At 44.6% G+C, this 25,459-nt stretch overlaps 1 protein-coding gene across 1 annotated transcript in view; it reads left to right on the top strand.

The window, feature by feature from the left end:
• IGF2R (insulin like growth factor 2 receptor) overlaps positions 1-25,459 on the top strand; it is a 97,960-nt gene that overhangs the window by 53,728 nt on the left and 18,773 nt on the right. The window contains exons 29-42 of the mRNA XM_090042409.1: positions 174-271; positions 2,187-2,323; positions 3,665-3,855; positions 4,523-4,649; positions 5,902-6,027; positions 14,570-14,829; positions 15,923-16,135; positions 17,269-17,418; positions 19,251-19,412; positions 20,103-20,310; positions 20,734-20,880; positions 21,859-22,093; positions 23,141-23,277; positions 23,901-24,015. Of these exons, the coding sequence (XP_089898535.1) occupies positions 174-271; positions 2,187-2,323; positions 3,665-3,855; positions 4,523-4,649; positions 5,902-6,027; positions 14,570-14,829; positions 15,923-16,135; positions 17,269-17,418; positions 19,251-19,412; positions 20,103-20,310; positions 20,734-20,880; positions 21,859-22,093; positions 23,141-23,277; positions 23,901-24,015 (2,306 nt within the window). The remainder of the gene's footprint in view (positions 1-173; positions 272-2,186; positions 2,324-3,664; positions 3,856-4,522; positions 4,650-5,901; positions 6,028-14,569; positions 14,830-15,922; positions 16,136-17,268; positions 17,419-19,250; positions 19,413-20,102; positions 20,311-20,733; positions 20,881-21,858; positions 22,094-23,140; positions 23,278-23,900; positions 24,016-25,459) is intronic.

Consider the following 25,459-nt stretch of genomic DNA (forward strand, 5'->3'; position numbering starts at 1 on the left):
ATGACTAGAGCTTGGGAGGGTTGGGTTGGGGAGAAGTCAGTGCGGAGGCTAGTTGCATGTGAGTATCTCCTACATAAATCTGCTCAGGTATGTAATGGATTGGGCAGTCTAATGCCCATTTAGGAGGAAGAACAGTTTGCTTCTTTTTGACTCTTCTTTTTTTTTGCTGTCAGCCCATGTTTCTGAAGGAAACTCCAGATTGCACCTACTTATTTGAATGGCACACCCCGTATGCTTGCCTGCCCTTGAGATCTATAGAGTGCTTCTACAAGTAGGTTGGGCTTTGCTTTAGTCTGAATGAGTGGTAACATGCTAATGGTGATGTTTCTGCTTAGGAGATGGTGACTCTGGGTGCTATGAGCTGCTTTGGTCTCAGACACTTATTCTTCAGTTGCATGACACTATGATGAAAATCTGAAATTATGTACTTTGCATGTGGGGCGGGGGGAGGACTGTTCTGATATTGACATCTTAGCTGGCCAGTGACAAAGACCTGTCCCTGAGGTCCCTTCCAATCCCAAGGCTGGGGTGATCAAACCAGGGGGCCAGGGCAATGTTCAGGTCCTTGGACATTCTCCCAGTTCCCAGTTGGATTTCCCAGCTCCCTGATCTTTTCCCCCAGCTCTCTGATCGCTTCCCCAGGCTCTTCCTGTGGGGGAGAGGGCATGGGCTCCCAGATGATGCAGGATAACAGCAGACTGCTACTGCCAGCTGGTGATGATGGAATATCTAGGCTATTTCCCCAGCCCTTACCAGCAACCTGCTGAAACCCCATGCAAATCTTGGGGCCCGCACCCCTAGGAACAGCTAAAGGAATGATCAGAGAGCTGGGGATCAAACCGGGAGCTCTGGCTGACTGCTGGAGCTGCCCCAGCTCCCAGGCAGTGTGTGGTGCCCAGCTGAGCCATGCTGCATTCACATGATGCCAAGCAGGGGGTGGTGATCCCTGCCGCCCCCACTGTGCTGTACTGCATAGGGCGGGCACTCTGCTATGAGCCTTCAGGGACCCCAGTCACCAATGCAAGAGCCAGTGAGTGCAGGGTGCTTTATTTTTTTTTAAAACTCTGCACTTGCCAGCTGCAGAGCATGTGGATGACAGCAGGCTGCCGCTGTTGGCTGGGGCCAGTGCTAGCACCTGAGTCTGCCCAGCAGTAGCCTGCACCAAGCACCGGGAAGAACCCAGTGCTGGTGCTGGCCCCAGCTGGCAGCGGCAGCCTGCTGTTATCTTGCACACACATCCAGGGGCCTGTTCCTCCCAGGCGGGCTGCAGGGCTGTGTCATACTCTGCCTGGGGGGAGTGGGCCCCCAGATCTGTGTGCGGGATGACAGCAGGCTGCCAGTGCTGGCAAGTGATTTGCGTTTGCTTTGAACGGCTTGAGGTGAAGTTTCACAAAAACCCCTGCACCTATCTCCTTGAAACTTGACAGGATTCATGCCCTCAGCAGGGGCTACTATCCCTGCAAGTTTAATCTGAATCAGGCAAGAAATAACAGAGTTATAGGCAGTTTTGTAATTTCCACACTATAGCCTATGGCCGAAACACTTGAAATTCTGAAACAGCTCTGAAACGGTTTCGGCCAAAATGAAATGGGACGATGATTCGGAACACCAAAACAAATCACACCGTCCCCAAAACACTGAATGCGACAGACAGCCGTTTCGGACAGCCCTACGAAACACCGACACCAAACCCTGTCCCTCCAAAACTGAAACGAAATGCAGGCATTGTGCACAGCCCTACTAGGTAGCTATCCTCCTTCTCCCCCCGTTACCGTGCTGTTCTAGATGGGATGCCTTCTAGAATGGAAGCAGTGCAGCTACCTGAATGTGCTGCTTCTAAATATATCACTTACCCAAAGAACCTTGGCTGCTTCTAGCAGGGGATTTGTCACTGCTGAGCCGTGTGGCCAGTCCTATTTTATTTTATTTTTTTCTTGTTTTAGGAGGCAGGTGCAATGTGATGATGTGGTCTTTTTAGCCTTTTTTGGAGCTGCAGCTGCGGATGTTAAATTTACAATGTCAGCATGACCTATGAGACCCTCAGGGCAAATGTGGTATTGTTGCGACCTGTGAGAAATGTCTTAGTCAGCTCTGTTCCCTGAATAGTTCAGGATCATTAAACCATCATGGTGCTCAGGCTTTAGAAGTGCTCTCAACTCATTGTTACTTTAACTGTGTTCTTCTAGAGACAGTGAAGGAAACTCATTTGATCTTTCATCTCTGACACGGCATAGAGAGAACTGGGAAGCTATTTCCATGTTTGGTTCTGCACAGAGATACTATATTAATGTCTGCAAGTCCTTAGTGACACATGGAGGTGCAGGTAAGAGCAAGAAGAAAAAACATTTAATGGCTATTTTCTCATAAGTACTACCATATCTTCTTGTATACAAGTCTTGAATAAGATTTGTGTCTTGTTTTTTGGGGGGAAAAAAATGAAGCTGCAGTAGTTGGGAAGCAAAAATTCCTGTCTCTTCCTTATGCTCCCCACCCCCTCCCAGCAGCAGGATACCATAAGTGCTGCTGGCTGAGCAAATTGTTTGACCCCTCTTCTCTTGAGCTGAGCTGGGTCAGCAGCCAGCAGCACCTGCCTGGTCAGCTGAGGGTCTGATCCAAAGCAGCAGCACCTGCAGGGTCAGCTGAAGGACCACCCAGCTGATTCAGGAGAAGCCTCTGCCTTGGCATCCAGGGCTCAGCTTTGCTTTAAATATAGTAGAACTGGGCCCAAGTGCTGTGGCAGAGGCTTTTGTTGAGCTGCTGGCACATTCTGCAGCTTGAGCCTCTGGGGGAAAGTGAAATCCTTGTGTTCATAGTTCTGCCCTATGTGCTGTGCATTCATTGCTGCTTTCTCTTTTCCCCAGGCAGAGGCTTGAACCACAGAAGCTGCTGTTGTCTTATTTTCTTTCTTAAAAGGCATCCAAACTTCCAGCAGCTAGTTTTTGTTTTGCTTCTTTTTTTTGAGGACAAAAAGTGCATTTTATTTGAAAGAATTTAGTAATGATGGCTTTCAGTTCTGCCACCTTCCCACTGCTGATGGAGCAGAAGGTCATTAGGCAGAAAAGAGAAGGACAGCTGTTTCTTAAGCAACAGAGAAGACCGTTTTGACTAAAACTAGTAGAAGTGCCCAGCAGTACTTGTATTCCCAGCTCTGCTTACTCATAGGCTTTCTTTACTGTTCTCTAGTACTTTTACCCCAAGTCTCCTTTTTTTGTCTCGAGTCCCTGGGAGGAGGGCACAAAAAATGTGCTTCTTGGAGAAGCGTGGCTGCTTGAGAGAGTTTAACTCCTCAAAAGTGGATCCGAGGTCCTTTGCAGAACGGTGGTATTTTAGGAGCAAGCCATCAGACTGTTTCTGTGTGCTGTTGCTATAGAGGTGGTTGATCCCTCATTCTGCTGTATGCCTTATTGTGAGGAGGACGTAGGGGTGGGGATGCTTAGTGTCTAAAATGAACATAACCAAGTTTGTAAGGAAAGACAGATCAGCCTCTTGAAGTGAGGTTCATGCTAAATGTACTAAAGTCAGATCAGGTGAGGAACCAATGCCATGCCACTTAGACTTGCCCAGAAGGATGATTTATGATATTTACAAGCTGATCTGAAATTCTGGGGACAAGTAATAAGGGTACAGAACAAAATGCTCTTCTACTGTCTTGCACTGCACTTAGGTTCCTGTCCGTTAAATGCTGCTGCCTGCCTGGTGGATGGTTCCAGTTATATCAATATAGGGGAGGTTGCAGAAGGGCCACGATGGGAAAATGGCATTACTGTTCTCAAGTATGTTAATGGGGATAAGTGCCCAGACCAGATTCGCAGGAAGATGACAATACTGCGCCTCAAGTGTGATGAAAGTAAAGTTGTAAGTATTTTCGTGGGGATAAAGTCTTACCTTGCTGTGATACCAGCTGTGCTGAGAAGGGAAAAGTGGAGCATGTTTTAGTTTGCTTAGGAAACTAAGAGAATTCCTGATTTAAATGCTCAATCTGACCCCATGAGCAAAAATCTTAATGTCTACTGTACCTGCTAGTGCAAAGTTTGCTCTCTACTGTGTTTTTGGTTTTCCTTTTTTAAAATATGCTCAACAGTGGAGTTCTGATACCTTCCTCTGGAAAAGTATTGAACTAGCAAAATGTCTTCTGCTAGAAGAACTATTAAGAATTTTGCTGCTAATACTAGCCTAAATGTTCCTCATTAATTTCACTCAGTTTTTAGTGGCACTTGTAAGTATCCACACTATGATGCATAGTTTTTATGCCTTTTCAGTATTTGGACAAGTTCCTCATGCTCTTCCTGTGCAGCAGCAGCATCCCCTAGGTCAGTGGTGTAAGGCTTTTTAGTCTGAGCCCTTCTGCAGCTAATAACTGTTCCTCTGCCAATTTGAAGTGGTCAGAACTGAATGCAGTAGGCCTGTTGCTGAATCACTGGAGTAGGATGCACTGCTGCCCAGTCTAAGATGGGTTAAACTTGGCTTATGCTCAAGGAATGGCCTGTTGTGAACCTCTTTTTAATTCTTTGTTTTGTTTCAGGAATCTAAACCAGAGCTGGTAACTGCGCTTGAAGACTGTGAATATACTTTCTTATGGTTCACTGCTGCTGCATGTCCTCTGACAAACAATGTGAACAATGACTGCAGAGTAACAAACCCAGTCACAGGTAGGAGACCTGGTGATTCTATGCATGTGGCTCTGGCACATGGCAGATGTGAAGGATAGCTGGGAACAGTTGTGCACATGATCATTTTCAAATAGCCTTGTCCTAATGGGATAAGGGGAAGAGTGGGAGAATTCTGAATCCCAAATTCCTTTGCCAAACTGGTCTCTAGAACTACTTCCTCTTGGGGTGAAGGTTTTTCTTAAACACCTTCTTTAGGGGAGAGCCTTTATGTTGAGGAGAGAGAAAGGGAGGGCCTCCTGGAGCTGTTTTGGCTTGGTTTATAGTGTAAAGGCTGTTGGCAGGCCCTGAACCTGCTGTTGACTCAGAACATCCAAACTCTGAAATTTTTACTTGCCTTTTAAGCTGGTCATCAAAATTTGGTAGAGACTGATTCCTACCGATTTTACCTTTTTTATGCCTCCAAATTTGTAAAGCATCTTTTTTTTGCCACAAACTTGTTTGCAGGGGACCCCCAAAGTCCCTAGTTCAGTGCTTCCCATGCTTTCCCTCAACATGACCCTCATTTATGGCCCTCATTTCATCAGCATTGCCCCTCACTCCCAACTCCCAGCCCCCCTCCCCTGTGACACTATCTGTTGATGTTGTGACCCCGTTTGGGAATCGTTGCCCTAGTTTCTCCCTACTGCTCTGTCACTTGCCCCAAGGTTATCCTGAGAACTTCCTACAGCAGACCTCAGCTCCATTGCCCTTAACCACACCCTGCAGTTGCAGTGAAGGAGTTCCTGCCAGCCACAGGTAGCCACCCCACTGGGTTATGCATGGAGTATTGCTTGCCTAGAAATCATTCTTTCTACATGCGAATCAGTAAGGAGACGAAGCAAGAGGATTGTCTACATTGTCTTGCTTATGTAATTTTTTTTATCCTGACGGTAGGTTTGGAGACGGCAAAGGAAAATAAGTGAAGTTTCTTGCCCCCCTCATCTGGCTATACTGTAGTTCCCTGAGAGATCTGTCAGTATCCCCAGAATTCAACTTTCCTGTTGATTTTTGTCAGCACTGGCATCTAGGGTAATTGAACTCCTTGAAGACCTTAATTCTACCTTAGCTTGACTCCCTAAAAAGCCTCCAAGGTCAACCCACTCCCCGCATCAGCATTTATTCTAATTGCTTATCAGTTACCAGCCCCCCTGGCTTGATGGGCAACTTGTCTCAGATATACATAGGAATGGATTTTTCTCTCTCTCTTGTTTTAAAAAAATAAAAAAATTTCCCCCTTCTGATCTTTCTGTAGGCCATCTGTTTGACCTGAATTCTTTGAAGAGGGAGGCTGGCTATACTCTGTATGACGACAAGACCAGAAAAACTGTTCAGTTGGGTATTTGTGATGAAGTTAAAAGCTCATGTGGTAGTGGGGTTGGTAAGTGTTGTTCTGAATATTTTTTTCCCCCTTTGGTGCCACAAAACTAGTTGTAAGCACAATAGTAGGTACAGTATGTTGGTAAAATTTTCTGTTTCATCACAAGGCTAACAAAGGATTTTTAAAAAATCCACAAATAGGAGCTGTTGAAAGGAAGGTGACAGCAACTAGTTAGAACTAGATGAAACTATAAACTTAAGTTTTATGCCTTACAATATCTTTCCAGATTCCTTTAAAAGTGAACATACATCAGTGCTAGATGTGAGATGTCAGGAGGACTGTTCTGTACTAGCATGTGAAGTATGGTATAAACTAGAGAGGGGGCGGGAGTGTGGTTTCTCAGGACAATAGAGGTAGACCAGGCTGTCAGGTGGGGTCAGGATCCTACAACTTTCTAGAGCTCTGCAGCAGACTCTGCTTCCATGTCTATGCAGTCAGCAAGCTCCTGATCTGGGTTTGAGGATTTTCTTCCTAATTGTAAGATCCTGATTAGAAGATGAAGATCCTAGAAGATAGCAGTTTCTCTTGTTAAGAAAACCAAACTTCCACTCCTGTTTGAGCAACTCACTGTGATCAAACAGTAGGGGCCAATAACTTTGCTGCTTGTTTCTTGAGAGGTGTGTGTGTGTATGTGTGTGTAGGGGATGGGTATATGATAGGAGGCGGCAGGTGCCTGATAGCACTGGGGAAAAATGTCTGAGTGCTGGGGCTGCAGCAGAGGTGGCAGAGAGGGGCCCTTCAGGGGAGCTGCGTGGCCAGGCTGGTGGCACCAGGCCTGGTTCCCTTGCTTGCAGGGATGGGGTGGCTGGGAGATGCTGCAAGGCTTGTGGGTCGGAGGGGGCTGTGGGTGGGAGTGAGGGGCACTGGCAGACCTGGGGGGGGCAGGGGGCTTTGGCTTGGGATTGAGGGGCACTGGGGGGCTGTGGGTCTGGAATGAGGGGCACTGGGGGAGGGGTGGGGAGCTGTAGGTCTGGAGTGGGGGCACTTGCAGCACTAGGCAGCTGCAGGTTGGGAGTGAGACGGCAGCAGGGCTGGGGTAGGGAGGAGTTGTGGCTTGGGAATGAGGGGCAGTGGAATGGGCAGGGCAGGGCTCTGGCATATCACTGTTTCCCCACATTCATACTGCTTTTTGGGAACTTGAAATATGGTAACCCTATCTGAATTGGAATTTCCTAGACCTTAAAATGCTGGAGGCTGCAAATAGGAAAGGAACAGCAGAAAAACCCTGGTCTGCCTGGTTCACTCTTAGCATCTCCTTCCTACTAGTATGACGCACAGAATATTGTTCAGGGTGGACCTATGGTGTGACCCAGTATATGGCAGTTCTTATGGTCTGTCATGAAATCAAACTTCCAGTGATGATCTCATGATAGGAGGATGTTGCACAAATTTTTATAGTAGTAGATGCATGCCCCTTGACTTGGCCAGAGACTAATTCAGACAGCTTATTCCATTTGTATACTAAGTACCCTCAGTCATAATAGGCTTGGTTTTGTCATGTAATAAAACTGAACCTGCTCAGGGGGTTTCGGTCCTATCTAGATTGTCTTTTCTAGGCCACAGTCTGCTACAGAAAGTAAATTCATCCTATTGCACAGGGAGCTTGGAATTAATAGACAGAATAGGAAAACACTGCTGTCAGTATCCACTTGTTAAGTGTCTTTAAGACACCTTGAAAAATAAGGATGATGCGATGGAATCCTATGATGGGGAACCTGCTAAGCTTAGAGGAATCCTACTATTGTCCTTTAGTGAAGGAAACCCTGTTTTATTTGGAAGGGGGCAATCTCTCCCAAGCCACTTAGTTGCCCATGATAAGTCTCACTGATCTGGAGTTTGAAAGAGAGACCAGTGCTGACAGTCCTGTTCGTTTGTTCACACATGGCTGAGTATCAGTCTTAGTAATCTAGGACCCCAATTACTGACTTGTAAGCCTCAGAGCTCTTGCAGTTTTCATAGAATCAATGAGTCGGAAGGGACCTAGACAGATCATCGTGTACGACACCCCTCCCCACCCCCCGCCATGGGCAGGAATGAGCACTGGGGGTGGGAGGGGTCATAAGACCCAGCCAGGTGCCTATCCAGTCTCCTTTCGAAGATTTCCAAGGAAGGTGAGAGCACCACCTCTCTGGGAAGCCTTCCAGGCTCTGGCCACCCTTACCGTGAAGTAGTTCTTCCTAATATCTAACCTAAACCTATCCTCTCTCAGCTTGTGGCCATTGTTCCTGGTGACTCCAAAGGGGGCCCTGATGAACAGACTTTCCCCGAGTCCTTGCTGCTGGCCCCTGATAAGGTTGTAGTCAGCCACAAGATCCCCCCTCAGTCTCGTCTTGCGGAGACTGAAGAGATTCGGGTCCCTCAGCCTTTTCTCATAGGGCTGGGCACAGAGGCCCCCAACCATTTTGTATTTGACTATGTATGGAGGACACTAAATGCATCTTGTTACTGCTTTAGCTAACTTCTCTTGGTAGAGATGCAGTAATATGTGAAGGGTTTAGCACACATCAAATGGTTAATTAACTTGCATGGTTTTGTCTTTAAGCAAAAATCTTTTCCACCTCAATGGACCCCACATGTCATAGAAGTAGGGTTGGAAGGGACCTTGTAGATCTTCAAGCCCGACCCCCTGCCTGGGCAGGAGAAAAAATTGGGCTCAAATGATCCCAGCTAGGTAGGCATCAAACCCCCTCTTAAAGACCCCCAGGGTAGGAGCCAGCACCACTTCCCTTGGAAGTTGGTTCCAGATCCTAGCCGCCCTAACTGTGAAGTAGTTCTTATGGATGTCTAATCTAAACCTCTACTCTCCAACAACTAATGGCTGTTGTTGCTTGTTATGTCAGGGGCGCTAGGGGAAACAAGGTCTCTCCCAAACTCTTCTGGTTCCTCCTAGTGAGTTTATAGACTATCATCAGGTCCCCCCTCAGCCTTCTCTTGTGAAAGCTGAACAGGTTCAGGTCCCGCAGTCTCTCATTGTAGGGTCTGCCCTGTTGTCCCCGGATCATGCGGATGGCCCTCCTCTGGACCCTCTCAGTGTTGTCCACATCCCTCCTGAAGTGGGGTGCACAGAACTGGATGCAGTACTGCAGCTGTGGCCTGGCCAGTGTCATGTAGAGGGGAAGGATCACCTCCTTGGCCCTGCTAGAGATGCACCTGTGGATGCATGACAAGGTGCGGTTATCCCTGCCGACCGTGACCTCGCATTGTCGGCCCATGTTCATCTTGGAGTCAGTAATGACTCCAAGATCCCTTTCTGCCTCTGTGTTCTCAAGAAGGGAGTTTCCCGTCTTATAAGTGTGCTGCTGGTTCCTACTGCCCAAGTGTAGCACCCTGCACTTGTCAGTATTGAAACGCATCCTGTTTTTGTTAGCCCACCCCTGTAACCTGTCCAGGTCTTGCTGCAGTCTTTCCCTCCCTACTAGTGTGCTCACCTCACCCCAAATTTTGGTATCATCAGCAAATTTAAACAGGTTGCTTTTCACCCCATTGTCCAAATCGCTGATAAAGAGATTGAACAGTGCGGGCCCAAGGACCAAGCCCTGGGGTACTCCGCTGCCCACTTCCCCCCAGGTTGAATATGACCTGTCCACCACCACCCTCTGAGTATGACCCTTCAGCTATCTGCAATCCATCTGACTGCGTAGGCATCAATGCCACAGTTAACTAGTTTTTTAATGAGGATGGGGTGGGAGACGGTGTCAAAGGCCTTGCTGAAGTCCAGAAAGACTATGTCCATGGCGACACCTGCATCCAGTGCTTTTGTGACCTGATCATAAAGGGCAATCAGGTTGGTCTGACAAGACCTACCCCTAATGAAACCATGCTGGTTGCCCTTGAGCATCATCCCTGAATCCGACCCATCGCAGATGTGCTCCTTGATGATCTTCTCAAAGAGTTTCCCTAGGATTGAGGTAAGACTGACGGGCCTACAGTTGCCCGGGTCCTCCCTCCTCCCTTTTTTAAAGGTGGGGACCACATTGGCTACCTTCCAATCATCTGGCACCTGGCCCGAGCAGCACAAGTATTTGTAAAGCCATGCCAGGGCCCTGCAATAACTCCTGCTAGCTCCCTCAACACCCTGGAGTGGAGAGCATCTGGACCTGCTGATTTGAACATGTCCAGCCCCTCCAGAAGCTTTCTAACCTGGTCCTCCCCAACCTGAGGTCTGGAGGTGTTTCCCTCGAGTCAGTCTTGCATCACGGTGGGGAAGTCCTGGTCCCTGCACAAGAAAATGGAGGTGAAGAATTGGTTCAAGAGGTCTGCTTTCTCCTCTGGCACAACCACCAGATTGCCCAGAGAATCTTGCAGGGGCCCCACTCTTCCCAGTGCTTTCTTCATCCTCCCTATATATTTGAAAAAGGACTTTTTATTATCCTTCATCTTCGACGCTAGTCCCAGCTCTATGTCCGTCTTAGGTTTCCTGACAGACTCCCTACAGGCCCAAGCAGGGGAGGTATACTCCTCCCTGGAGATAGGCCCCCCCGGTCGCTGCCTTTTTGGCAATCGGGCATTCCCGGACGCCTGTGGTGAGCCAGGGGGGCTTTTGGGCATTCTTGCCCCCCTTGCTTCTCGTTGGGATGGTCACCCCTTGGGTCCCAAGTATCGTCTCCTTAAGGAACAACCACTCATCTTGGGCACTGAGCTCCCCTGCCCTCAAGGACCCCAGCGCCTCTCCCACTAATCTCAACTCATTGAAGTTGGCCCTCTTGAAGTCTAGGGCTACCGCCTTGCTGCAGGCCCTTGACACCCTGCGCTGGATGGTGAATTCCAGCAAGCGATGATCGCTATCGCCCAGGTGGTCAAGAACCTGGAAGCCCCTTACCAGGTCATTGCCCGTGGCCAGGAGCAGGTCCAACAGGGCATTTCCTCTGGTGGGACTGTGCACCTCCTGAATTAAGTGGAGGTCCTGCATCTCGGCCAGGAACCTCTTGGAACGGTCCGACCTGGCTGACTGTTCCTCCCAGCAGATGTCCAGGTAATTTAAATCACCCATGACAACTACATCCCTTGCCTTAAGTGCCTCTGCAAGCTGGTCCAAAAATCCTGGTCCAGCTTCTGCCCTTGGTTGGGGGGGTCTGTAGTAGACCCCCACCATTAGATCCCTCTCCCCATGGGCCCCTTGTATCTTGACCCAGAGCACTTCAGCTTGCCCCTCCTCTGACCCTATTCTGGCAGAGGATGTGTATTGCTCCTTGACAGAGCGCCACACCCCCACCTTTCCTTCCTTCTCTATCCTGCCTGTAAAGCCTATAGCCCCTAATGCTAACTGCCCAGTCGTGGGATGAATCCCACCATGTTTCTGTAAGCCCTATTATGTCTGGGTCTGAACTGGCTATTCTGAGGACGAATTCCTCCTGTTTGTTCCCCATACTATGAGTATTGGTATATAGGCATTTAAGGCCTTGCCTAGCTGCATGTGCCACCCCCCCCCCCCCCAATTTGGGAGACTGTCCGGACCCCAGTTTTTTACTTGGGCTACCCTTGTATTTGTCACATGTCTTGCTCGGGTGGTGTCTCCTCATCTTCCTGCGGTTCCCTCCCCCGGCGAAGCTAGTTTTAAAGCTCACCGTATGAGATCAGCCAGCCTGGAAGAGAAGACACGCTTGCCTTTAGGAGAGAGGTGAAGCCCATCCCACCACAGCAAGTCCCCCCACCTGAAAGCATGGGTCGTTATCTAGGAACTCAAGGCCTGCCTGGCAGTACCAACTGCGTAAGTGCTGGTTGACTTTGCCAATGCAGGCCTTGTCGCTGTCCCTCCCTACTCACCAGAAGAAGAGAGGAGAATACCACCTGTGCCTCTGTCTCCTTAAGCTTGTCCCCCAGAGCCTTGAAATCCTTCATAATGTGGTCAGGGTTGCCCCACGTGGATGACAACCATGGGGTACTGGTCTGCAGGTCAGATGTAGGCCGGGACCCTCTCTGTGATGTCCCTCACCCAAGCCCCAGGCATGAAGCTGACCTCTAACATCATGTGGTCAGGCCAGCCTTCCAGTCCCCATAGGATGGAGTCTCTGATGGCGAGGACCCGGTGTTTCTTCCTGCTGGTATTCTCTCTCTGCCCATTCTTTGTCATGTGGGGAGTGGCATTATCCCTGCTGGAGGCAATTTCTCTGTCTTTCTCCGTCACAGCTGCCAGGGCATCAAACCTGTTCCCCAGGTGAACCTGGGGAGCTTCCACCACTCTAGCCTTAGCAGCACTGGGTTTGGACACCTTCTGCCACTCCTGCATCTCCTGTTGGGGCTGTACAGTGGGCAAGCGGGCCTGCAGAGAACAGAAATAGGCATCAATTTCATCCTCTGCATCCCTGATCCCCCTCAGCCTGGAGCTCCCTCATCTGCTCCTCCAGAGCCCTAAGTTGTGCACAGGAGAGACAGGCAAGGGGACCGCCAGGCCCCTGGACCCCACGAAGCCCCCCCCGCCACAGACAGGGAGGCAAGGGGCCACCAACCCCACCATGAGCTCCGTCTGGGTGGAAGCCTCAGAAGAGCCCATGGCAGGCCGCAGCGCCAAGGTGGCACCCTTGGCAGCCGCGCTCCGCGTCTGCAGAACTGCGCCTGCTGCTTATCCTCGCTGGAGGTGCCACTCTTGGCAGCTACCTCGTGCCCGCCTTGCGCAAACACTGGCACAAATGCCAGCGTGCCCTGTTTGCGCACACTGGCCGCGTGCAGCTCGGGAGTGAGGCTCCCTGTTAGGTGAGCTGAGAGGGCTCCGGAGGGCTTCCCCTCCGGATCTGCCTCAGCTGTGCTGTACCCTCTGCCCCACTTACCTTAGGGGGAATCGGCTGTTGCTGCCCCCGCCACTGTCTCCTCCGCAGCTGCTGCCTTTGCTGCCAAGGTAAGGGGGTGCACGTGTGGCACACAAGTGCCCTGCTCCCTCTGCTCCTGCTCCCCAACTGCTTTAAAAAGCTCGCGGTTTGAAATTCCCGCAGTTGACCCTCAGCCAGTCAGGCCTTCCATGTCAACTGTTTGTGCCATCGTAATGTTACTCCATGAAGCAAGCACATGCATTATTTGTGAGAATGTGGGGAATTGTGTGGTTCTTTAAATGTTGCATGTTGAGTGAATGTTCATAGGCATAAAACGGGGCAAAACAGATTTAAGTAGAAAAAAGGGGTCTTCATTTAAACAGTTCTGTTTAAAAAATATGAATACAGTAAAAGCTCCGTTATCTGGCATCCCCTGGGAATGGGGGATGCCAGTTAAATCAAATACACACTGTCTGATGTACTCCCTGGCATCAGTGTGCTAGGGGACAGAGAGGGAGGCCCAGGCAGGCTGCTTTGCCCCAGGCCGTGGGCCAAAGAAGTGACAAAGAAAAGCTCAGCTTGCGGCGGTGAAACTGGAAGTCCCTTGGAAGTGGTACTTCTGTTTTCGCTTTTGCCGTGTCCCTTGGATGCTGGCTAGTAGAGTTTTCCGGCTAATAAAATGCCGGTTAACATGGCTTTTGCTGTACTCTTTGAAATGATGAAAGCCATGGACTTAGGCCTAAATTGGTATAACTTCATTAAACCATCAGCCTGCAGCAAGCTTAATGATGCTTTTTTTTCATTATCCATATCTAGAAACAAGGAAAATTTGCTTAAGGTTTTGAGGTCACTTTCATCAGTGCCAGTCCTGTATGGCATTAAGGATTTTAATTTCAATGCAGTTGAAGTGGGGTGGATGATTAGTATCTTTATCTCTTGAAATGCCAGCACTTTTTAATAATTGAAACCAACTGGGAATGGAAGAGAACTGTCTCTGTTAATTTAAGAGAAACTGGAGAGCTATTGATCTTTTTTTTAAAAGTAAAAGAAAGACTGTTTCCTAAATCTTAAAGGTATTTTTAGTGACCTGAAGATGCAGGTAAGCACTTTGAATAGATGGGTGTTCTAATTCCTAATACTTTGATTTTCAAATACTAGAATTTTCAATGGGGGCTAAGCATCTTGTTACATAACCACATTTTTTTGAAAATGCCACCAGACTTCCCTCCATTCCCCTGCCTCCACCACACACACTCACACTCACTCTCTCCCCCCCCCGCCCAGGCTGGTCATAGGCTATATTCCCAGCCTCTCAATGAACAGTTAATAGAAATCTGTTTTAAGCATTTTTTTAAATTAGACACTTTTCCTAAGTATCAAATACACTAAAATGTGCAGTGTAAATGCTGCCTCTTGCAAGCAAGCTGTTGTAAGATTCATTCACACTTCAGTATGAAGATGATAAACCTTGTTCTGAAATGAGGTTTCTTGCTTGATTTGTATTAAATCCTGGTTAAAATATTGTTTGAATTGCTTGGATTTTTAAACTCTGTACTTTGTGCAAGGCAGTGGTGGTAAATCTGATATTTAAACCTACTAGTGCAACTCTTTGTTATAGCAGTTCTATGTACTGAAAGACTTCAGTGTAAAAAAAAAAAAAAAAAAAAGCACAAGAACACTTTTTCCAGACTTTTTTACAATCTTGTTTAAAACTTCCTGAAGACATAAGGAACAATGAATAGTTGCATGATAGTCATTTTATTTCCAAATCTAACTCTTCCTCATTTAATTTCATTTAGGCATCTGCATTAGTGATGGTCAGAAACGTATTATTGCTGGAAGACCAAGCAAAATGTTAACTTATCAGGATCAAGTGCTGAAACTGGTCTATGAGGGGGGAGATCTTTGTCCAGCGAATTCTGCATTGAAACACAGAAGTCACTTTAGCTTTGTGTGCAAATCAGATGCTGGAGATGGTCAGCCTGTTCTCTTATCTTTTGATGAACAGACTTGCACGCATTACTTTTCCTGGCATACTTCTCTAGCCTGTGAAGAGGAGGTAAGGATCCACAAGCTGAAGTTTTGACAAGGAAACCATAGTCACAGTGCTACAACACTGCTGTTAATGTTTAGATTCTTCATTTCAGAAGATAAGCTTCTTCTAATACAGAAGTTCTTTGTGAAGAGACCTCTGCTAGGCTTTCTGCGTGGGGATAGCTCTTCATACAGGAAGTATTTGTTTTGTCTAGCTAATGAAGCAGCAGTAAATGCAGTGTATGGTGTTTGTGTAATGGAAAGTAAAAGTTTGGCTCTAGTTAATAAGCCCCATTTAAGAGAGAATGCAGGACAGGGTGGCACCGTCTGCCTGACTTCAAACTGCATTAGTTTTCACACCTCCAAGCCCTGCAAAGGGAAGTCTTTTGGGTAATGTTCCTAACTAATCTATTAGGAAGACCCTACCTCTCCCAACCAGAACAGTACCAGGCTCATTTTCAGCTTAACCACTGAGTTTTGGTATTTGCAAGTTAATTTATTTCATGATTTGTGTGTATATGCATCTTTTCTTGAAAATGCTGTGGATGGAATAGATTATTGTATGACCTTCAGAGTGAACTTCTCTAGTGCATTGTACTGGGCATCAGTGGCCCTGTTATAATGGCCACAGATTGTAATGATCATAGTGGTCCTTTTCTGTCTCTAAAACTGGACACTGATAAGAGCATGTTGCTCCCAATTAAATTCTTTGATTCTGATAACACTGAAACCTTTAATTTTCAATAATGCCAGTAAATATAAACTTGCTAAAAATAGCAGCCTTGCTTATACAATGAAAAGTTTACTGCATTATCAACTAATGATTTGAGTATTTCACTTTAAGTGTAATCCTGTGCCTATTTTTAGATTATTGTGAAATTTGTCTGAATTTCAGTGGCTATGTGTATTTGCAGACTAATATTTTCTCATGTCCTGTAGCCTAGATGCATTAAGAGTCCCTTAAGGCATTTGCTCTAATGATCTTGGGTTTGTTTGGAAGCTCTCATTTTGAAAATGCATTTACCCTTTTTTCCCAAGTGTAACTTCCCCTTTCTGACCAAAGGGTGTCATTGCAGAACAAACAGTTCCATGAGAACATCAAACATGTTTCTTAACAGGTGAAATGCTCGGTGTTGAATGGCAGCTCAGTTATTGACCTCTCCCCTTTGATCCATCGAACGGGTTATTATGAGGCATTTGATGATGATGATCTAACTGACCTCACTCCAGACTTCTACATTAATATTTGTGAGCCTCTCAATCCAATCAAAGATGTCAACTGCCCTCCTGGGGCAGCAGTCTGCATGGTTCCTGTTACTGGTCCTCCTATAGTAAGTACAGTATCCAGAAACCACTGGAATACTGAGAACTGACAAATGTATCCTGAAAACCTCCCTGATGTAGTGAAATGTCTTGTTTGGAGTCAGGATTGTTGAGGGGGGTGAAGGAAGCTGCAAATAGATTAAAACGGCATCTGCAAAGGTCTGTCCATTATGCATCTTCTGCTGTTAGTGTCTGCGTTTTATCCTTAATGAGATAATCCCTGGGATTCCAAGCTCCCCTGTCAGTGTCATGCTGACAGCTCTTACTGATGGACCAAAACCTGTAAGCAAATATCTCCATCTCCTGGGTTTTCATTAAAAATAGCTGCTGAATACTTTAGTTAGTCAGCAGAAAACTAACTAGCCACCTTGTGTGGCAGAGGAGAGTGTATTAGTTTTCCTCACTGACCTATCTAAAAGGTGAAGCAGAAATGTAACAGTGGGAAAGATTTACAAAACTTCACAAGAAGATTTGATGACCAGGTACAGCTAAAATACCATGATAGAGTTTGAAGGTGATAGCACAGTCTTAGGCAAGACTGGCAGGGATACTAATGTTCTTTTACTGAAATGTGCTACCCTTAAAGGAAGTGGGGAGGGGCAAATAGACAAATGAAAGTACTTCAGAGGGTTAAATTCCTTTTGACTTGTTCTAAAGATGCATCTGTTTCTAAGGAGAGCAATTATAGGGAATGACTTCCAGGTATACTTGACCATGCTTGCTCCAGCTCAATCCAGTAGAACCAGGGGTTCTTAACCTGGGGTCCACGGACCCCCCAAGGGGTCTGTGGATAGATTTCAGGAGGTCCATGAACTTGGATGGGAGAAAAATGACATCTTTATTTTCACTAACCTCTAACTGAAATTTAGCATTTCCTTCAATTATGAATGCAGGCAAAATGAATGTATTTTGATGACTGTATTTCAATATAATTGGTTTCCTTTGTAATCCTATGTATGTTATTTTATGCATTTAAAAACATTCTGAGAAGGGGTGCATAGGCTTCACCAGACTGCCAAAGGGGTCCATGGCACAAAAAAGGTTAAGAACCCCTGCAATAGAAGATGTAGGGATTCAGTTCTTTTGATATCAGTCAGTTCTTGATATGCATTTTGTTAACAAGTGTGCTTTGCTTATTTAGGATATTGGTCGCATTACTGAACCTCCCACTTTAAATCCTGCAACAAATGAAGTCCGTATTACTTTTAACAGTACCACGCCTTGTCCAGCAGACGGAAAGCTCAACTATACTTCCCTTATAGTCTTCCAGTGTGAAAGAGGAATAGCTATGGTAAGAAGCATTCACATATTGGAATGAAAAGAGCTACTAAAAGCAGGAGGATAAAATATATGAGTATATAGAAATGAGCACCAGTCAGGGAGTGTTGCTTTTGCTTAGTGTAGTGATTTTGAAATGTTCTTGACTGCATATAGTTAGCTGCAAAATATTACTGCTTATATCCCTTACGCTTGATGTCTCTGCATGTTCATTCCATAGGAGAAGTGACACAGACATCAGCATGTGACAGCCCCATTATGCACTGCACATCATTCAAAAGCCCCACTGTCATTATTAAAATTTAGGCACATTTCCTTTGGGACAATGTTTCATATCCCAGTTTGAAAGCCACTGGCTTAGTGGATTTTTGTTTTAAACTTTATGCAAGGACAGTGACTATTAAAGAAGATGCTTGCAAAGTAAATAGCCCAATTCAATTGTTTTTAAGGTGCATTTTTTTCCTTTGGGTATGGCAGGCTATGTGGGTTAAAAAGCTGAATCAGCTAAGTGGGGAATAACTTTAAGCTCTGATTTTTCAGTAGCAGCATTCAATGATTCTTTTTAACCCTGTACCAGAAGTCAGAAAACCTGAACTCTGTAAAGCTTTCTTCTGTCCTGCATTGAGTTTCCATGTTTTTTTAAAAGGTGATTTGTTTCTTAGGCATGTGAGATGGGAAGTGCTAGGGGAGGTTGCCTGGCTGCCTGTATTTTCAGGCTAGGTACAGAAATTGCACACAAACTGGTATAAGTGATTGGAAACTGGTTCAAGTATAATACAACAGAAGTTCAGTGCACATAACCCACTTTCAAAATGGATGCAACTAGGTTTAAGATAAGCCTGGATGGATGAAGTATTGGACTTAACTGACTTATGTTGAATCAGTTTTTATTGAACTTCTGTCCCAAATGCCTTCTAGATTCAAGTTTGAATTCAACCCTCCAGCCACTCATGATGCTTTGCATCTCTTCTGCAAACCTCCGATGCAGAGTGTGTGGGCTAGACTTGGTCCAAGCTGTCTGTTTCAGCTGAGCAGGGAGGCATGCTCTAGCAGCTGCCCCTCCCCAGCTTCTGCCCTGGACCACTGCAAGCATGTGGCTGCATTTCTGGTATGAAAAGTGAATGTCTGTTCACTTGCCTATCAATTCAATCAGTACAGCTTAGACCTAACATACAAAGATTCAACCTCAGGCTTTTTGATTACCTGTACTTAGCCTGACTTTTTTCTACAGAATTACTGTGTAGCTGAGTAGATACCAAACCAGAATCCTTTTTGCTAAGTTAAGTACTCTCTTTCCTGACCAGGGATGTACTTCTCAAGTGCTCAGATGCATGTCCAAGGTGTTCTTCTAATGTAGCTATAAAAAATAAATCACATTCATCTTGCTGAAATTCTTGTTTTAGAGCCTAACCAAAGTTCGAAAATGTCAGATGGAAATATTCTTTCCCCATGAAGTTGACAATTTTGGTTTGAAGTCTCTTTTTAAACAAAATCGGGAAGGGAACAAAACTATCTTAATTGAACTAAAGCTGAATTTTATTGATTTTTATTCTTTTTTTTTTTTTTTTTTGCCTTTGAGATTCTTCTGGAACTTTTTAGCTTTTGTTCAATGCCAAACAAAGCCAAATTTTGAACTTTCATTTCATGGAAAACAGAGTTTTATTTTTTTCATCCTGCAAATCCTTTAGATGAGATACAAAATGGATGCTTTGGTGCTTGCAAAATGTTCAGTCTGTAGCAGATGGTAGCCCTGAACCAAGATTAGTCAGTTAAGACTTCTGACTGCTAAGTAACTGCAGAAATATAATTGAAACCTCTAATGCTACTTTGCTGTTTTGGTAACAGGGGAAGCCAAAGATGATAAGAAGACTTGACTGCAGCTTTGTGTTTGAGTGGAGCACTCCGCTAGTGTGTCCTGATCAAGTGAAAACTTCAGGCTGTTCTGTGACTGATGAACAGTTGCATTACACTTTTGACTTGGCCAGCCTTTCTAAAAACACATACAAGGTAACCCAGTTGCTATTGCTTTGCCCATATTAAGAGTGGGAAATTTATACTCTGAATTTAAAGCAGTAACTTTCATTTTAAGTAAACTGTGAGAACACAGTACCTGTTCTGTGCCAGCTCCAGCTGCCCCAGGGAGAACTTGCTGTTCCATTTGGACTATTTGTGTCGCCACCCAGAATTCATATGCAAGTAAACACTAGTGTAACTTGCATCAGTATTTGTAGTATGCTGTTTCATGGTGCACTGACACCCAGCTAAGGCTGCTACCTAGAGTGCTGTCTTTCAGATCCTCACCACTAGATGGCAGAGTAGCCAGTAACAAGTTGCCTTGAGTTGAGGGCCAGCTCCATTCAAAATTGCCTAGAACTGCAGATGCCCTTTGTGCCTCTTGTGTAACTTACTGCTGCCATGCTCTGACTATCCCAGAATGACTCTTGGTAACTTGATTCCTACTTCATGTTTCCAGAGGTGTCTAGGCAGATTACAGCAGTGAACTGTGCTGTGTGTCCACACTCATATCACTTTGGCTATAGACTACTTACTGGACTTAGAGAATTCTTCTGTGCTCATTCCAGTTGAGCCTTATGCCAAACTTTGAGTGCATGGGAAATTCTTGAAGAATATTGCCTGCTTGTTATCCCGTGTCATTTATTTTTCTGACTTATGGGCCACTGTTCGGTGTCCATGCAGATCTTGTCTGGCTCCAACAGTTACCATGTTGGCGTGTGTGCTAAAGCAGTAGATGTACCGCAAGGAAAATGCAAAGACGGGGCAGTATGCCTGGTGTCTGAAAACAGTGCTGCTTCCTTTGGAAATGTCAAAGAAATGAAAATGGATTACAAGCATCAGGATGAAACTGTCATTCTGCAGTACACAAGGGGTGATCAGTGCCCTCCAGGTAAGATCCCATAACTGACTCTGTGTACTTCTACGTTTTAAAATGAATTGCAGCTGTCAAGAAAATAATTTTACTGTTTGAAAGAGGCAATCTTGGCTTTTATTGTAACTTAATGTGTTTTCATTTGTGATCTATTAAATTCTAATGCTAGAGGACAGCCTTTCTTTGCAAACTATAACCCATGCAACAGACAGTAGGTTTGAAATAGCTAAATGATAGCTTTTTATCTCTTTGTTTAGATTACTGTATCGCACCAAGTATGGTATCTGAATGCTTCTGGATGTGACAGCCATACCTAACTAATTGTGCCAGTGAATTTCAAAATATGGTGGATGGAGGGGTGGCGGTGAGCAGAATAAATCCAAAAAAGTATACCTAGTAATGAGAATATTTTGTGTACTGACATGTTGCCTCCACTTTCAGTGACTGAAAAGGGTGAACTTTGTGTCTTCCCCTTCAAGTATAAAGACAAGAACTATGAAGAGTGCATTACAGATGGAGAAGGAAAACCATGGTGTTCCACAACCAGGGATTATGACAAAGATGGAAAATGGGGATTTTGTGGAAATGGTTAGTAAGAAGTTAACCTGGGTATGAAGTGTATGCAGTTCATAACTGGACCAAATTACCAAAGGCACCAATAAAGGACCTTGGTATAATAGCAATCAAAAGGGACCACTGGGAAAAGGTGGGAGAGGGGATGCATTGTGTGGAATAAATAGGTTTGTCTGAATACAAGTATCTTGCATGAACTTGTAGAAAATTGTCAATCATCAGAATATGGTAAAAAGCTTTACTTAACGCAGGGCAGTCCAACTCATGTGGAACAAGATTCTTTGTTATTGGCATAATGTTATATGAAAACTGTTTGGTAAATCTAGGAGGTAGAATGCAACAACTGCATATGTCCTAAAAACCAAGATTCAGCTCTCTTTGCTAGCAGTGTAGAAAAACAGGGCTTCAAGGGACCACAGAAGGTCATCTACTTCAAACCTCCTGCTCAAAGCAGAACATCCCTGTCTAAATCATCCTACTCTGGTGTTTTTCTAATCTGCATTTAATTTCCAGTGACTGCAGTTCCACAGCCTATAAGTTCTGCTGCTTTACTTTCATGGTTAAAACATTATTTCTAATATCTACTTGAAATCTCCTTACTGGCTATGTAAACCAGCTGCTGCCAGTCCTGTTGGGAATAAAATGAAAGGATCTCTTTCTGTGCCATGTATGACTCCTGCAGGTTCTTTCTGGCAGGTCTGAAGTCTTCTCTGTTCTTTGGTTATTTGTACATGCAACCTTTTTTTTTTGTCCTGAGTGCAATGTTTCCCACTTCCTGTTTTGTTTTTGTTTGGGATTTTTTGCATCATTTTTCTTCAACTTATTAAGGTTGCTTTGAATTTTCATTCTGTTATTTCAAATGTCTGCTGCCCATACCAGGCTCAGTCTAATCTGAACACTGTTCTACCCAGTTGTCAGTTCTGCAATGCAGTAATTACAAATGCCTTTAAACATCTTCAGGTTCTTAATCATCCTTAATGATTCTTCTCATAGTGGTTGGGAATCGGGAATCTACTATTATTTTCAAGTGTGATGAAAATGCTGGCGAAGGCACCCCTCAGCTTTTGACTCAGACACTTGGCTGTGCTGTGACATTCGAGTGGAAGACACAGGTGGTTTGTCCACCACAGAAGATGGATTGCAAGTTTATCCAAAAGCACAAAACATACGATTTGAGAGTGCTTTCTTCCCTTACAGGATCTTGGGTCTTCTCCTATGAAGGGAGCTCGTGAGTTCATATTTTAATGTTCTTTTCATCCACTGAATAGCTTCTGTCCTGAAGTTAAGAGGGTATTATCAGTATTCAATAGACCATGTTCAGTAGTTTATTTTAACTTGGTAGGATTTTTCCAATATACAGTTCTTTAAATGGATGTCAACTGGATAAAAGTTTTATAAAAGCCAATTGTATCTTTTAAATATTTTAGCTGTTTCCAAACTGAGATTAGGTTTTAACATAAGATGTCACCATTTAGCACAAAATTCACTTTCATATGTCAATAATTCATTGATACAGCACTTCTAAGGTGTTTGTTTGCATATTTAATGAAGAGGAATACCTTGGTTTGACCTCAGAGTAAGCTTTTTAAACATGGTGCAATATCACATGTAATTAACTCTCACTTTGTGTTCACTGTTTCATTTCCAGTGGAGGAAATACTTCAAGTCTCTTTTTTCCAAATGCCAATGACTGTTGCACAGCTGATTGAGTGTGGGGTGGGGGGAGGAGTCTCTGCTTTTTCAACTGCCTATTTGTGATTAAAACAAAATGGAGAGGAGGCCTGCCTATGCTGAAGACTTAAAAGGTCATTGAGACCAGAAACAATTCAACTATACTCCCTCATTTAGTCTGTTCTAAATGTAAATTTTGTTTTACATTTCAGTCTACTTCAAGGTGACATTATTTTATGTGTTGGTTAAAACTACAATTTTAGTTCACTTCCATCCAACTGTAACTTTTTGTTATAAGTGTGTACTTAAGTTGGTAAGAAATGTCAAATGAGTTTTATTTAAAAAAATAAAATCAAGTAATTCAACTTGGGAATGCTGGCTAAAAACCCTGCAGGGTTTTGTAGTTCACACACTGCTTGCCTCAGCTCATTTATATGAGTCTTTAAAAATAATTTGATTACAAGTCATTACAATGAAGAAAGCCAAGCTACTTTCAAAATATATGAATGGTATATTTGTCTTCCCTGCTCCTGTTTGCTTAGCATACGTTTATTTCAAAGAGAATCTCTGTCTGCTAGTGATGTGGGTTTTTTTCATGCTGTAGGTATTACATGAATCTTTGTCAGAGAGTATATGAAGGACCCACAGGCTGCTCTGACAGAGCTAGTATTTGCAGAAAAAGCCGAAATGGTGCTGTTCAGGTGTTAGGACTTGTTCACACACAGAAGCTGAATGTGACAGGTACAATAATCCTTCTGAACTTCTGTTAATGATAATTTTGTTAATTGTTTTACAAGGACCTAGTAATTATGCTGAAGTTCTTATGTGAAGACTGCAGAAGAACTGTCGTCTTGCCTGTAAGCTTTTTATTGTTAATGGGACTCCAGCTGCATCATTTTTCAGCACGGGGATGAGTACAAATGAGCTCTAGTTAAAACATCCCCACCACTGTTTTTCAGCGGGAGAACGCTGATGCGCATGATGCTCCAGGCGCTTTAGAGCGGTTCTTGGAGTGTCTCTAATTAAATCCCACCCCCCAGAGCTAGTCTGTAAACAGTAAAAATAATACACTGTTTGAGAATGTGGAGGGAAATTTTACAATGTATCAAGAAAACTTGTTGCAATACAAATTGAGGACAGATTTTTTTAAATTTTAAACCTTGGGGGAAATTGTATGCAAGAGTTGCATAGTAATGGTTTGTCTGGAGTGATTTGGAATTTGGATGTTGTGCTGATTATTACAAAATACTGTAATTTGACAGAGTGTCTGATGAAACACCGATTTAGTTCTTTATACAATTTTAAACATCTAGCTGTAGTTTGTAAGGAGAACTACAAGGACCCTAGTGTCTCTTTCTTTTCAGATGATAAAGTATATATTAGTTACTCCGGTGGACAAGAGTGTAGCGAAAACAAGAAAGCAACAACTGTTATAGAACTGAAATGTGCAAAAACAGTTGGCAAGCCTGTGTTGCAACGGTGAGTAAAAGTTTTTGACCCTCAGGGGTTAGTTAACCATTTATGACTACTACTTCCTATTGGTTACTGCCTGAAAGAGAGACAAACTGTAAGTGAAGATCTTGCAATCTTTTTGCTCTTTGGCTGTGCAGGACTCGACATGCCAGGGTTCTCACTAGCGGCAATGTCTCCTGTTCTTGTTGTCTGTTGCTCTGACGTTAGAGGTATTATGAAAACATACTAGGAGGATGTGACATGAACAGATCTTGATTTTAAGAACTTTGATTAGTAACTTTTGAGATTCTTTTGATGAAGGTGTCTGGTTTGAAACTGTGGTTGGGACATAGTATATTCTTAATTCCAGAAGGGCCAAGTAGTTGCAGCAAGTAAGTAGCTTTGAGGAGAGAATGCCTAGCTTATAACTTCTAATGCAGTAGTTTTCACCTTTTTTAGTCAGGGCACCTCTCCATAACTTTTGAATTTGGTGGCAGCCTGAGGACCACTGTTATACTGCCTCAGTCACTAATGCATGTAATGCCAGGCATACAGTCATGTAAGTTCATTTGAAAGACTGAACTTTCATCTCAGACTGCCTACCCCCCATCACTTTTTATGCCATTAGACTGAAATGAAGCAGTAAGTTCCTTGCACTTTAAGTGCTTGTTTCTCTCTGTGCTCATGACTGTACAGGCACTAGGGATCTCTAATAAAGCAAACTTAGCAGTAGGCTGCAGAGCAGGCTGATTAACGTTTAGAATATTACAGTGGAGTGTGCCAAAACATCCTTCTTACTATCTTGTCCATGCAGCCCTTAAATTGGATGGATCCAAACTTTGACCAGCATCAGGTGGTTAAAGTGCAGTGTGGTAACTCATGTTGCCCTTTTTCTGTCTGTGTGCTGCAGAAGGGCTGCAGGAGTGGCTTTTGAGCCACATACTGAAGTCGTTGACTGGAGTTCAAAATAGCTCGTTTCTCTCATGCCAAAATGCTTGTCTTTTTCCTCTCTCCCACCCCCACTTAATAATTAAAGGTACTTGCTTAATTAACATACAACTGGTATGTGATTTATAGTGGCAAGCAAAGACAAGATATTGGACTTGAGGAAGGGGCCAAAAGCAAGACTTATCTTTCCTGTAGAACAATGGTTCTCACTCAAGGTACAGGTGCTGCTGTCACCATGCCTCCTGCAGAGCTGGACTGGGAAGTGGCCATGGTGGGAGCACAGAGGTGGAATTATCCCATGTGCCCCTGTTTCTGGGAGGAGCATATAGAGCTGTACTTGGAAAGGCTGTGGCAAGACCATCTGTTCCTGATCTGATTCCTCACAAGGCACATGGCTACAGTGTTGCTTGCACCCCTGAAAGGGTCTTGTGGCACCCTGGGTGCTACAGAACCCTGGTTTGAGGATGACAGTTCAAGTGGTAGCTCTAGCCACAAGGTTCACTGTGTCTTCTTGTGGAATAAA

The sequence above is a fragment of the Crocodylus siamensis genome, chromosome 1, assembly GCF_052110815.1.
Source record: "Crocodylus siamensis isolate JL-2025a chromosome 1, ASM5211081v1, whole genome shotgun sequence".
Taxonomy (NCBI): Eukaryota; Metazoa; Chordata; order Crocodylia; family Crocodylidae; genus Crocodylus; species Crocodylus siamensis.